Below are 12,351 nucleotides of genomic sequence, written 5' to 3' on the forward strand. Positions count from 1 at the left end.
CTGGTGAAACTGAGTTGCAGACTGACCCCAGTCCAGATTAGACCCCTGCAGATGCTCATCCCCCAGAATCACCAGGTCTCACTTCTTTGCCCCCCAGCCCCGCCCAAGCACCTGGCATGGGGGTGGAGGGTATCAAGGTATCGGCTCCCGGCCCCCCCCCCAAGATGAATCCGGATTAAAACTCCCAGTGCAGACACCTCCAGGGCCGGGGCAAGGGGGCGGCCGAGTCTCCAGCTGCATTCCTCCAGGGGCCTGCCGGCGGGGGAGGGGTGCTGAGGGGCACAGGGCCCCGCCGGAGCGCCCCCGCCCGGCCTCGCTCCGGGCGCCGCCGCTTCCGGCGGATCGAAACTAAAAGCAGCGCCGAGCCCCGGCCCCCGCCCAACCTCCCGGCCCCCGGCCCGGCCGGCTCACCATGCTCCCGGCGCGGTCCCCCGCAGGCTCCGGGCGCAGGAGTGCCCCCGCCCTGCCTCCTGCACCCGGACTGGCTCCGGAGTAACCCCGGGGCCGCCGTGCCCCGCCCGCGAGACAGAACGGGGCGGAGCCTGGTTCTGCCCCGCCCCCGCGTTTACACCGGATCCTAACAACGCCCCGGGGCAGCCGCAGGGCTGGACCCGCGCTGTTAACTCTGGACCGCGGAGCGTCGGGGCCAGGAGCCAGGCGCCAGGGCGCAGTCCTGAGGGAGCGGCACGCGCCATCTACCCCAGGCCTGGGCTCTACTGAGGCCTTGACTGTGCGTGTCGAGTCAGGCACCTAAAGATGGCAGGCGCTGTGCAGGGTGGTGCTAGCGCAGGATGCTGGCGGGGGTTTCCACCACAGCTGGCACCAAGAGCCCTTGCCAGCGCTGCCCCCCTCCCTCCGCATCCTGTGACCCAAAGCCAGCTGCTGGGGGAGGAGGGGGGAATCCCAGACACTGCGCCCATTGTCTGCCCTGACTGCCTGGCAGGGCCCTGCACCAGCGCTGCCAGGAGCCCTGGTAGCAGAGCTTTTATCCCCAAACCTGGGTTTACTGCCCCTGCCTCAGTTTCCCCACCCATAGGGACACAGCAGACACAGCCTTTGACTCCACTGGTTTATTGGCTGGGGGCATATAAATACAGTGGCATATAAAATACCCCCACATCCCTAGCAAGCCCCCCCTCAGGCAGATTGGGGGAGGGGTCTGGGGTAACAGGACCCCCTCCCCCCCTGCACTTAATAAATTCCCAAGGACAGAGGGGACCCCAAGCAGAGCCTGTCCCCTCCCTTATTAAAAAGGCACAGAGTGAATTTCTCCACCCCCCTACCAGCCTGGGAACCCCAACCCACAATACCCCCCCAAATTTCAAATCCCAATTCCCCCCCTCAGCCAGGAGGGGGCAATTCCACCCCAGTATGCCAAGGCTGGGGCAATTCTAGCCCTTCAATACCCACTAAGCAAGGAAGGGGCAATTCTAGTTTCCCAATTGCCCCAATTTGGGGGTAGTTCAGCCCCACATTGCCCCTCCCGCAGGGCTACGGCAATTCCAGAACCCCAATACCCCAAGGCTGGGGCACTTCTACCCCCATCCCTCCTCTAAGCCATGGAGGAGCAATTCCAGACCCCCAAAACCCCCAAGCTGGGGCAATTCCCACCCCCCAGTACCTCCCCCACCAATTCCTGCCACCCACTTGACCCAGTTGGGGGGGGAGGGTATTTCAGCCCCCAATATCCCTCCCAGCCCAGGGGTGGGGCCTGGGGGGGCCTAGGTGGGGATGACGCCAGTAGCAAAGAGGATGATGAGGATGAGGATGATGGCAACGATGAGGCTGATGATAACCATGGTCTTGATGTTCTTCCACCAGTACTTGCGTGCCACCTTCTGCGATGTTGTCTTGAAGTGCTCCGACTGTGGGGTGCACAGGGAGTTAGGGACTCGTGGGGGGAGATCTGACTGGGGGGTGGAGTAGCTGTCTGTGAGCTGCCATCACTGGGCTTCAGAGTTAAAGCCTCTCAGCATATTCTGGGCCTGTAGCATCTGCCCTGTATGTAGAGCCCCCCCAGGGGACCCATAGTCTCCTAGGATCCCCAAGATGCCCACAGCCCCCAATATCCCGTCACAGGATATGGGTACAAGTCCCCTGCCCAGCAGCTCCCCTAGCCGGGCTGTGGCTAAAGCTTGCAACTGCTCCCAGGGTGGGACCGGGGGCTTCTGTGGAGGCTGGGAGCTGAGAGGCGGTTGTGGCACTGAGACCCCCCAGACCCCTCTGGACTCACGGTGGCCTCAAGGTCCTCAGTCTTGTTGCGCAGGTGGTCCAGGTTCTCACCGCGGGCCAGGATCCGCTCTACGTTCTGCGTCATGATGCTCTTGACACCCTCCACCTCACTCTGCAGGTCCCGCACATGGTCTGATGCCATCCTGTCACCTGCCACATGGGCACCAAGGGTTAACTCACACCGGGAGAAGGGGGACCTCCAATCCCCCCCCGGCCCTGCTCTAGATGCTGGGGGACAGGACTGAGGCAGCAGAGTCTTGCCACCCTGGGACTCTTGATCACTAGGGCACTGCTGCCTGCTGGGCTGGGGAAAGAACCCAGGCATCCAGGTGCCACTTACCTCTAACCACTATGAGCTCACTGCCACAGGGCTGGGGAGGAAACCCTGGCATCCGGGGATCTAACCACCAGGACCTCGCTGCCCACAGAGCTGAGGAGGGCTGTTCCCATGGAGATCAGAAGCAGGCCCCCCTTGCTACTCAGCCTTGGTTCCGGGCTCCACTGCCCACCCCCCCGCAGGCAGGGTCTGGGCTGTAATCCACCCCCCTCCCCCCGCACAGGGGAAACTGAGGCTGGAAAGTCACGGGGCGGGAAGAACCCAGGTGTCCTGCCACCACCGTCCAGCCCGGGGCGAGGCCATGTCCCAGCAGGTCCTGGAGCGAGGGGCATCAGGCAGGGAGCCGGGCGCCGGGCCGGGAGGGGAGCTGCAGGTCGGGAGCGAGAGCACCGGGCAACTGCCACATCCCACTTGCGGTGGGGCCGTTGAGCCTCGGACTTCCCTTTTGGGTGGGGGGGGAGCTCGGACGCCTGGGTCCCTCCACAGATCTGGGAGCTCACGGGGGGCGGTAGTCATGGGGGGGCGCCCGGGTTCTCCCCCCAACTCCGAGCGGCTCGGACACCTGGGTCCCCATCCCCTGGCCCAGCCCCCGCTCACCGACCCCGCTGGGGTCCCGCCGCTTCCTGGTGCCGGAGCTCGGGGCGAGCTGCGAGCTTCCTGCTCCCGCCCAGCCCCGCCCCGGCAGGTGCCGGCACCTCCCTCGCGGTTTAAAGCTCTACAGCGCCGAGCACCGGGGCGGGAGTGAGGGACATCGGGGGGGCAAGCCAGGAGTGAGGGGCACTGGCAGGAGAGAACCCAGGCGTCCGGGCTCCGCCCCGCTCTAACCACTGCCCCCCGCTGCCGAGCTTTCCCCTTGCGGGGCTCTGCAGGCCTCGCGGCGCCGCCAGGGAGCGCCCCCCCGCCCTCATTGGACATGCGCAGAAGGCTGCCTGGGGAAGGGATGAGGGTTTCCAGGTGCCGCCGGAAAGCGCCAGCCCCGTTCTTGCGACACCTGACGCCGCCGTGTTTGGCGACCGCCGTTGGTGACGTGTCTGCGGCGGAGCGGAGCTGAGGGAAGGGGGCGGGGCGCGGTGTCTCAGTAACGGGGGAGGGGCGGGGCCTGGCAACGTCACTCGGCCATGGAATGCCCTCCAGGTATCCGGTTCGGTTCCCCGCCTGGGGCCCTCGGACGCCTGGGTTCTGTGGAGTCACGTGACGGAGGTTGGGGTCGGGCTTCTTTCCCTCCCTTGGCGCTGCCTGGGGAGCCCCGGCGCTGATCCCGAGGGGTTCCAGGGCGGGGGTTGCGGGGGGCGGAGACTACGTGTCGAGAGTGAGGGGCAGCGACCCCACCCTGACCTCCCGCCCCGCAGCTGTCCTGATGCAGGAGCCGCCCCCCCGCCGGAGCTCGCGTGCCGGGCCCCTGTCAGGCCCGGGGGTTGAGGCGCCGGCGGGATCCCCCCAGGACGGGCCGAGCCGCACCCGGCGCCTGCTGGGCTTCGACTGGTGGGAGCTGAGCAGCTGGACCCGCCTCGTCTGCCTCCTCAACCGGCCCACGGACCCAGCCTCCCTGGCTGCCTTCCGCTTCCTCTTCGGTGCGTGGAAAACTGAGGCGGGGCAGGCAGACAGGGACCCGGGAGTCCAGGGCCAGACTGTGGGGTGGGTCTCTGTCCCATCGTGGCCCCCGTAGGCCTGGGCTGCACTGCTGGACATGTGGGCAGCCCCCCTCAGCAGGGAAACTGAGACATGAGGCCTGCTGGAGACCCAGAAGTCTGGGGGCCAGATATGGGACATATGCATTCCTCTCCTGCCATCCCATGCTGTACCATCCCATGCTGTACATGCCTGGTTGCAGTGCTGGGCATGTACAGCATCACTCTTTGGGCAGCTCCCTTCAGGGAAACTGAGGCAGAGAACCCAGAAGTCCTGGCCCCTCCCCCTTGGGCCTGACAGGGGTTGCAGGCTGGGGCAGGGGACTCCTGGGTTTTTCCTAACCTCCTCCCCCTGGTGTTGTCCAGTTGCAGGGGAGGAGCCCTGTTGCAACACTTATCAGCAGGGGAGGGATGACCTTTGACCTGGCCTTGGGTGAGGGGAATGATAGCGCCCACCCAGCTGCCCCTCCTTCTCCCAGATCCCAGGCATCTAGGCACCCACCCTGCCTCCCAGCTCCAGCACTGCCCCCCCCACTCTACCTGCCTCAGTTTCCCCACATTTAGCCCTGCCCCTGGCACACCTAGGCCCCAATTTCCCTACCTCCAGCCCCACTCCTGCCCTGCCTCAGTTTCCTCACCCTCATCCCTGTCCCCCAGCTGGGGATGGAGCCATGGTGGGGGGCAGCCCCGAGCTCTCCCACTCCCCTGACCCGTGTGCCCCCTCTTCCCACCAGGGCTGTTGATGGCACTGGACATTCCACAAGAGCGGGGGCTGGGCTATCTGGACCACAAGTACCTGGATGGACTGGAGGTCTGCCGCTTCCCTCTCTTCGACAGCCTGGTTCCCCTGCCCCTTGACTGGATGTACCTGCTCTACCTGCTCATGCTCCTGGGTGAGGGGGCAGGGCTCAGACAGGGGGCAGGGCTGGGGCCAAGAGCCCCCAGGGGCAGGAAACAACCCCCACCTCCAAAACCTGGGCCCTGGGGGAGGGAGGCAGCCAGGATGCCCAAGTTCTGTCCCTGTCTCAGTTTCTCCTCCTGCCAGTCCTGCTGCACAAGGGGTTTGGCAGCCAGGACTTTCCTCCCAGGCACTGTAGAGGCAGGATGCCTGGGCTCCTTACTTGACATGGGAGGGAAGCGGGGGTCTAGCGGGGCCTGAGAGCCCGGACACTTGGGTTTCCCACCCCGCCCACTGAGCCGAGGTGCTGTGCCAGTGCTGGGGTCCTGGAACTATGTGCCCACAGGCGCCCTGGGTGTGATGCTGGGTTGCGCCTACCGCCTGAGCTGCCTGCTCTTCTTGCTGCCCTACTGGTATGTCTTCCTGCTGGACAAGACCACCTGGAACAACCACTCCTACCTCTATGGCCTGCTGGCCTTCCAGCTCAGCCTGCTGAGCGCCCAACGCTGCTGGTAGGGCTGGGCTGGGCTGGGGCGGGGCTTCTAGGGAGCTGGGTCAATGGGGGCAGGAGCATTCAAGAAGGAGCAGCTGGGGATGTGGCCCCTGGGGGGGGTGGAGGCATTGCCAAAGGCACAGGCCTTGTGTGCATGGAGGGAGCAGGGTACAGGCCTGTTGGGGAAGGAGCAGGCAAAGGGGCAGATGATGGAGGAGGAGGAGCCTGGGGGTGTGGCCAGATGTGGGTGGGGCCCCATGGTGGGTGGGGCTGCAGGGAACAGGGCCTACCCAGGCTCCACCCCCACTGCCTTCACCAACAGGACTCCTGGGTTCCCTCCTAGGAGGGCTAGTGTGGGGGAGGAAGGGGTGGTGGTGCTGGAAGCCTGGGTTCTCTCCCAGCTCTGGGACAGAATCAGGGCTTGCTGGTTATAGCAGGAGGCTAGGAGCCCGGAAACCTGGGTTCTTTCCCTCTTGGAAAGACTGTGCCCCCACCACCCCCAGGTCCATTGATGGGCTCCTAAACCCCCAGAAGCGCAACACCCCAGTGCCCCTGTGGAACTACACACTGCTGCGGGCACAGGTAGTGGGGGTCCCAGGGGCATGCCAGACACCTGGGTTCCATCTCTGGGGCATGGACTCCAATGGGTTGGGGCTGGGCAAATGGGGTGCTCAGAGCCTGGGTTCTATGCTTCTGGGCACCCCTACTTCAGGTTTGCCTGCCTTTGAGACCCACCAGCCCTGGGTCTGGCAGAGCAGGGCTGTGGCTGTTGGATGCTTGGGTTCTTCCCTTGTTCCGGGAGAAGACTGGGTTAGAGGAGGAGGCCTGAGAACCAGGACACTTGGGTTCCCTTCCTCGCACACCTGTGGGAGGTGGGGGGTCTGATGGGTTGGGGCTAGTTGAGGGGGTGCCCAAAGCCAAGACAGCTGGATTCCATCCCTCCACCGCTCTCCTGTTTCAGTTTCCACCCCTTCAGGGGCCCCCTCCTGGCAGGTGCTCCCCTCTTCAGGGCCCACCTGCCTGCCTCAGTTTCCCTAGCTCCTGCCAATACTTACCCATCACCTCCCCTGCAGATCTTCATTGTCTATTTCATTGCGGGCATCAAGAAGCTGGATGCTGATTGGGTGGGCGGCTATTCCATGGGTTCTCTGGCTCGCCATTGGCTCTTCAGCCCCTTCCGGTGAGTGGGGAAGGAGGGGCAAATCCCAGGGTTTAGGGTCACTCTGGGCCCAGCCTTTTCCAGCCTCCCTGCCCTGCAGTTCTGCCTTTGGCACCAGGGACTGCCATTTGCCTCCTAGGTACCCGCTCTGGAAGTGGATTCGATGTCAGGAGGTGGGAGGGGCTCAGGGGTTTCCCCAGTCCAAGCTGGGGGTGGGAGGGTTCCTCACGGAAACAGGATGATGTCCTGACAAATGACTCCAGAGTTGGGGGCTGCAGGTAGCAGGGGAGTTGGGGGAGATCAGGGGCATTTTGAGGGGGTCCCTCAGCCCTCTTCCCGCCCCTCAGGCTGGTGCTGTCAGAGGAGATGACAAGCCTGCTGGTGGTGCATGGCGGGGGCCTGGTCCTGGATCTGTCAGCCGGCTTCCTGCTCTTCTTTGATGTCACCCGGCCTGTGGCCCTCATCTTTGTCACTTATTTCCACTGCATGAACTCCCAGCTCTTCAGCATCGGTGAGCACAGGCAGGAGACCCAGGCATCTGTCCCCCTCAAATCCTTCACGTCCTGCTCCCGTTCTGGCTGCTAACCCACTTCCCCCTTCAAGCCCCCTAGGCCCAGTAGCGTGGAACCCAAGCATCTGACTGACCACCCCCCCCACTCCTGTCCTGGCAGGCATGTTCCCCTATGTGATGATGGCTGCCAGTCCACTGTTCTGCCACCCAGCCTGGCCACGCTGCCTGGCTGCCAGGGTGCCCATTTGCCTGCGCTGGGCCTTGCCCTCCCTGGAGTCCCCGGAACCCAGCCCCCAGAATCAGAGCCGGGGGCTGAGGTTGCGACAGCACCTTGGGGCTGCCTTCACTCTGCTTTACGTGCTGGAGCAGCTATTCCTGCCCTACTCCCACTTCATCACCCAGGTGAGGCACTGCAAGGCATGCTGGGAAATGGGGCTGGGGGGCCTGGAACAAGGCATGCTGGGAAATGCCAGAGTCTGACCCCTACAGCCAACTTCTCCCAGACCCTGCCCCTAGCCCTAGTTCAGCTTGATCACCAGCAGTTCCTCTCTCTTCTCCTGCTAGGACACCTCTGTCCAAGGCTTCCTGGTGCCAGGCTTATATAGCCTGGTGGCATTGTCTACCTTAAAGGCACAGGCACCCCTTTTTCTCTCTTCCTCTGTAACACAGCCAGGGGCTTGTGATTCAAAGTCGTGCAGCAAAGGGGTGTGGGTAGTACAGGGAGGCAGGTCTGGCAGTGCAGAGTAAAGGATTGTGGGTACTGCTATGGGATTGCCTAATGGAGGGCAGCATGGTTGCCCCCCTGCCAAATGTCCCCTGCAGAGTGGAGAGCTTAGGGGTGGAGTTACCCCAAGCCCAACTCCCTTGCTGACCCTGCCCTCTGCTCCCCCCCAGGGCTATAACAACTGGACCAATGGGCTGTATGGCTACTCGTGGGACATGATGGTTCACTCCCGCTCCCATCAGCATGTGAAAATCACCTACCGTGATGGCCTCACAGGCGAGGTCGGTTACCTCAAGCCAGGGGTAAGTGCAAACCCATGTTCACTCTGGTCCCTAATGACCACCGAGCCTTTCCATTGGGGAAACTGAGGCAGGGAGCACAGTGGTGAAGCCAGGCCTGTGGAGAGACAAGAATTGGGTGGTGGATGGTGACCCCCATCCCAGGACACCAGGCCCCTTGGCATGTGGACCCTGCTTGCTCCACTAAGCTGTGTTCCTTCTGGTCCCTAATGACTACCCACGAACACTGGGACAGGTATTTACCCAGAGCCGCCGCTGGAAGGACCACGCTGACATGCTGAAGCAGTACGCCACCTGCCTCAGTGAGCGCCTAGCCTCCTACAACGTGTCCCAGCCACACATCTACTTTGATGTTTGGGTGTCCATCAATGATCGTTTTCAGCAGCGGTGAGCAGAGGGTGGGGGCAAAAGGCAGACATTGAGGCTTAAGGTCCTCACTCACACCCCCCCTGCCTGGCCCTGCCAGCCTCTTTGACCCACAGGTGGACATCGTGAGGGCTGAGTGGTCGCCTTTCCGGCCCACGCCGTGGCTGCAGCCACTGCTTGTGGATCTGTCACCCTGGCGCACCCGGCTGCAGGAGATTGAGGGATCCCTGGACAACCACACTGAGGTGGTCTTCATTGCTGACTTTCCAGGTAGCCATGGGGTAACCTGGGGTGGCTGTGTAATAGCTGGGGCTGGGCACAGATTGACCCCAGGGCTTCTCCCAACCTCACTAGGGGTCACAGGGCTGGGCCCAGCCTGGGCAAGGAGGGGCAGGGGTGGATACCATGGCTGGCACTGGACCCCTCTCAGCTGCCAGGTATAGTACCAGGTTGTTATCTAGAGACAGTGGGTCCCCCCTCACCTCTACAATCCATACCCCAACCCCCTCTATTGCCCCCACTACTTACTTCCTTCATTACTCCTACACAGAAGGAAGGTCATTTATATGTAGGGTTCAGATGTGCCAGGGCAAGTTGGTGTCTTGCTGTCAGCCAAGGTGGTGCAGTGATATTCTGTTGCTCCTTCATAGTGGAGCACTAAGCTCACTTATCATAGGCCACATCTGCCCAGGACATTAAGTCCAGCCCAGTAGACTGTATCTGCTGCATACTGTAGTCAGTGTAGTGGAGTTTGGGATGGCCAACCTTCCTACTTCCTCTTTTAGATTCACTATACAGAACTCTGTTAGACACTTGGTTGTTGTCTGTATGTATGACATGGCTGACCCAGGTCATTTGCTTTTGTGCTAGCATAGCTTTCACCAGTCATAGTACAGCACCGTTAATGATTTTGTCAGACCATTTAAAACCAGCTATACTGCATAGGTGGTGTTGTTGCAGGTAGTTATGTTTTTTGATATGGCAATGATGGAGGGGGCAGGTCTGTTAACATGTATAGAAGACAGAGGACAACAGTTGTGTAAACTTGGCATTTTGTAGACACTTTGAGCACCCCCCAGCTTGGCCGCAGTCTTTTCTTTGTCAATGATAGTGTCCTCAGCAATTGTGTTACGTAGGTAGCAAAAGGATTTGATGTTGGTTAATTGGCTGCCATTGTTTTATTTGTGGTGGTGATAGGTTTCTGCTACTACCCACTTTTACTCTTACACCTGTATTACCCCCTACCCCCTCCAACCTCCTCTATTACCCCTGCTACCCACTTCATGACTCCCTCCTACTCCCTCAATTATTCCCTATTACCCTTGCTATCTTCTATTACTGTCCCATTATCCCTCCTACCTCCTCTATTTATTCCAACTACCCACTTCATTACCCCTTCTACTTCCTTCACTACTTTCCCTAACCCACCCTGTTACCTCCAACCCCCAAGGCTTGCACCTGGAGAACTTTGTGAGTGAGGACCTAGGCAACACAAGCCTACAGCTGCTGCAGGGGGAAGTAGTTGTGGAGATCGTGGCCGAGGGCCGCAACCACACACTCTTCCAGGGTGACCAGCTCCAGGTGAGGCTGTGGGGGGCTGGGAGGCAGGAAAGGGGTGGTGGGGTAAGCCTATGGACCACCCCCCCTTACCTGGCTAGTGTCCCCTAGCTGCCAGCAGGTGCCTACCACAAAGTGCACACAGTGTCTTCAGAGCCCTCGTGCTACATGTACATCTACATCAACACCACAGACGTGGCCCTGGAGCGCAACCTCACCCGGCTGCAGGAACTGCATGACCGTGTGCAAAACGGCTCTGGTGAGTCTGGGCACCATGCCTACCTGTACTTACCCAGCACCAGCAACCCTTACCTGACCCCTTGATCCTGCTTTGGCCCTCAGAGGTGGAGCCGTTGCCACCTGAGCTGCAGGCACTCCTGAGCAGCACCGAAGGGGAAGGGGAGGTAGCACCTGGCACAGACCCACTGGTCAGGACCTTCCTGCACCGGCAGCGCCGCCTGGAGGAGCTGCAGCGCCGGCGCCTTGAGCCCCTGGGCCAGCGCCTGGTACGATTTGTCACCCGCAAGTACTTCCTCTTCCGCCGCAGGTGAGACATGCCCCACCCCCAGGGCCACAGTTCCTCCCACTGTACTGCATCTTAATCCAGCCCTTGTGCCAACTAGGCTATGCCCCTTTCATAGCCATGCCCCCAGGGCCACACCCTTTCCCATCCATAAGTGATGCATGCCTCCTGAAACTGGGGGAGGATGCATACAGCAACTGCACACAGGCAGCGATGCAGGCTGAGTGGGGACCATCTGCAGGTGGCCATGGCAGCAGGGGTACCCCTAGGGCCAGATGCTGAGCCTGGAAGTGCCAATGGCAGTTGGGGGGCGGGGGGGGGGGAAAAAATCAGTGCTCTGCCTGCCCCCCCCCCCATCACCTAAGTTGAGAGCACTTGCTTTTGGGGGGGGGCACCCCTACACATTGCCTAAGTTTCCATCTCCCTTAGTCAAGTCCCATATGCAAATCAGCCCATGCCCCATCCCTTCTGTAGCTATGCCTCCAGGGGCATAGCTCTTCCCAACAAGCCATCTCTCCCGACTCTTTTGCAGGCATGCCCATTTTAAGGCCCCTTCCCCTCCTAAACTCTTCCCACAGACACTTCCATGCAGAATCAAGTCCTGTCTCCTCTTCCAGCCACACCCTCAAGTTTTTATAGCTCCTCGTATCACACTAAGCTCCCAATAAGGCCTCTGTATTATCACCCCCTCCCTCCTTCTCTGGAGGCAGTCCTGCCCCCAAGGCTACAGCTTCTCCCACTGGGTCACACCCCCATCCTCATGGCCAGTCCCTTCCTTAACCAGGCTTGTCAGGTGCTGGCCACACCCCTTGCTGCACCACAGGTGTCCCCAATGTAGCCACCCCCCCCCCCATCCTGGGCATGGGAGGAATCCATCTCCATACCTGTGCCCCAACAGCCTGTTGATGACCCTGATCTCAGTGAGGAACCTGGTATTGGGGCACCCCCCGCTGGAGCAGCTGGCACAGGAGGTGGCCTACGCCAACATGCAGGAGCCTGGTGCTCGGCCCCAGCCCCACAAGCACAGTGAGCTGTGAGCTACAGGGAACCCAGGCATCCAAGGAGTGGTTCACACTGTGCCCATGCAGCCAGGGGCAGCCCAGACACCCGAGTTCTTTTCAGTGTCTTGGGAAGGCTGTGGTGGGGCTGGGTGCCAGGACTGCCTCAGAGGAAGGGTCAGCTTTCTGAGGGTGCTAGAACCTCCCCCTGCCCTTCACTGCAGGGGGACCACTAATCACTTTATAAGGGGTTTTCAGCCTCTCCAATAAACCTTTGTTTCTAACCTGGTGCCATGCTCTCTGTCTCTGGGGTGGAGCCCAGTCATGACAGTTTCCCCATTGGCTCTCTACTCTGAGGGCAGCTGAAGGAGGGCATCTAGGACAGCATGTCACTTGGCCAATGGACACAGAGCATCTACAGCAGCAGACTCCCTGCAGTTAGGGTTTGTGGGGTGGGGGTGGGGGTGGGGGAACAACACCACGATTCCTACCTGGGCATTGGGTGAACAGCTGTGGGGACCAGCAAAGCTGCCTTACCCCACCAGAACAGGAGTCTTGGCTGACACCAAGTACCAGACCCTACCCCTGCCAGCCACAGCCAATCTGCCTCAGGCACATCAAGGTGC

The 12,351-nt window shown here is 61.3% G+C and overlaps 4 protein-coding genes across 6 annotated transcripts in view; 1 reads left to right on the forward strand and 3 right to left on the reverse strand.

Annotated features, from left to right (window-relative positions):
* VAMP5 (vesicle associated membrane protein 5) overlaps positions 1 to 750 on the reverse strand; it is a 3,053-nt gene extending 2,303 nt beyond the window's left edge. Inside the window, exon 1 of the mRNA XM_019546024.1 lies at positions 412 to 750. Coding sequence (XP_019401569.1) covers positions 412 to 414 — 3 coding nt within the window. The 5' untranslated portion in view covers positions 415 to 750. The remainder of the gene's footprint in view (positions 1 to 411) is intronic.
* A 305-nt stretch (positions 751 to 1,055) lies between these two features.
* Positions 1,056 to 3,492, reverse strand: VAMP8 (vesicle associated membrane protein 8). 3 transcript variants are annotated; one of them, XM_019546022.1, is made up of 3 exons: positions 3,167 to 3,492; positions 2,234 to 2,382; positions 1,056 to 1,865 (listed from the first exon to the last, which is right to left on the reverse strand). In XM_019546022.1, the coding sequence occupies exons 2-3, from the start codon at positions 2,372 to 2,374 to the stop codon at positions 1,722 to 1,724; spliced, it is 285 nt and encodes a 94-aa protein (XP_019401567.1). In that variant the 5' UTR covers positions 2,375 to 2,382; positions 3,167 to 3,492; the 3' UTR covers positions 1,056 to 1,721. The 3 variants fall into 3 exon arrangements, with proteins under 3 accessions (XP_019401567.1, XP_019401566.1, XP_019401568.1); XM_019546021.1 differs by having other exon boundaries at positions 2,234 to 2,385; positions 3,167 to 3,489; XM_019546023.1 differs by lacking the exon at positions 3,167 to 3,492 and adding an exon at positions 2,993 to 3,115.
* Positions 3,493 to 3,662: 170 nt separating this feature from the next.
* Positions 3,663 to 12,012, forward strand: GGCX (gamma-glutamyl carboxylase). The gene is made up of 14 exons (XM_019546003.1): positions 3,663 to 4,140; positions 4,932 to 5,090; positions 5,442 to 5,607; positions 6,092 to 6,170; positions 6,662 to 6,768; positions 7,095 to 7,258; positions 7,419 to 7,660; positions 8,153 to 8,284; positions 8,517 to 8,668; positions 8,748 to 8,917; positions 10,098 to 10,228; positions 10,316 to 10,463; positions 10,547 to 10,751; positions 11,626 to 12,012. The coding sequence occupies exons 1-14, from the start codon at positions 3,927 to 3,929 to the stop codon at positions 11,762 to 11,764; spliced, it is 2,208 nt and encodes a 735-aa protein (XP_019401548.1). The 5' UTR covers positions 3,663 to 3,926; the 3' UTR covers positions 11,765 to 12,012.
* Positions 9,552 to 12,351, reverse strand: part of MAT2A (methionine adenosyltransferase 2A) — a 13,962-nt gene continuing 11,162 nt past the window's right edge. Inside the window, exon 9 of the mRNA XM_019546014.1 lies at positions 9,552 to 9,779. Within this exon, the coding sequence (XP_019401559.1) occupies positions 9,776 to 9,779 (4 nt within the window). The 3' untranslated portion in view covers positions 9,552 to 9,775. The remainder of the gene's footprint in view (positions 9,780 to 12,351) is intronic.

The sequence above is a fragment of the Crocodylus porosus genome, unplaced genomic scaffold (genome assembly GCF_001723895.1).
Source record: "Crocodylus porosus isolate Cpor-Errol unplaced genomic scaffold, CroPor_comp1, whole genome shotgun sequence".
NCBI classification, from domain to species: Eukaryota; Metazoa; Chordata; order Crocodylia; family Crocodylidae; genus Crocodylus; species Crocodylus porosus.

Coding starts and splice junctions, on each gene's coding strand:
- VAMP8 (XM_019546022.1), bottom strand. CDS start 2,374: ATGGCATCAGACCATGTGCGGGACCTGCAGAGTGAGGTGGAGGGTGTC. Junction 1,866..2,233: donor CTGAGGACCTTGAGGCCACC/GTGAGTCCAGAG, acceptor TGCACCCCACAG/TCGGAGCACTTCAAGACAAC.
- GGCX (XM_019546003.1), top strand. CDS start 3,927: ATGCAGGAGCCGCCCCCCCGCCGGAGCTCGCGTGCCGGGCCCCTGTCA. Junction 6,769..7,094: donor TGGCTCTTCAGCCCCTTCCG/GTGAGTGGGGAA, acceptor CCCGCCCCTCAG/GCTGGTGCTGTCAGAGGAGA. Junction 8,285..8,516: donor TCGGTTACCTCAAGCCAGGG/GTAAGTGCAAAC, acceptor ACACTGGGACAG/GTATTTACCCAGAGCCGCCG.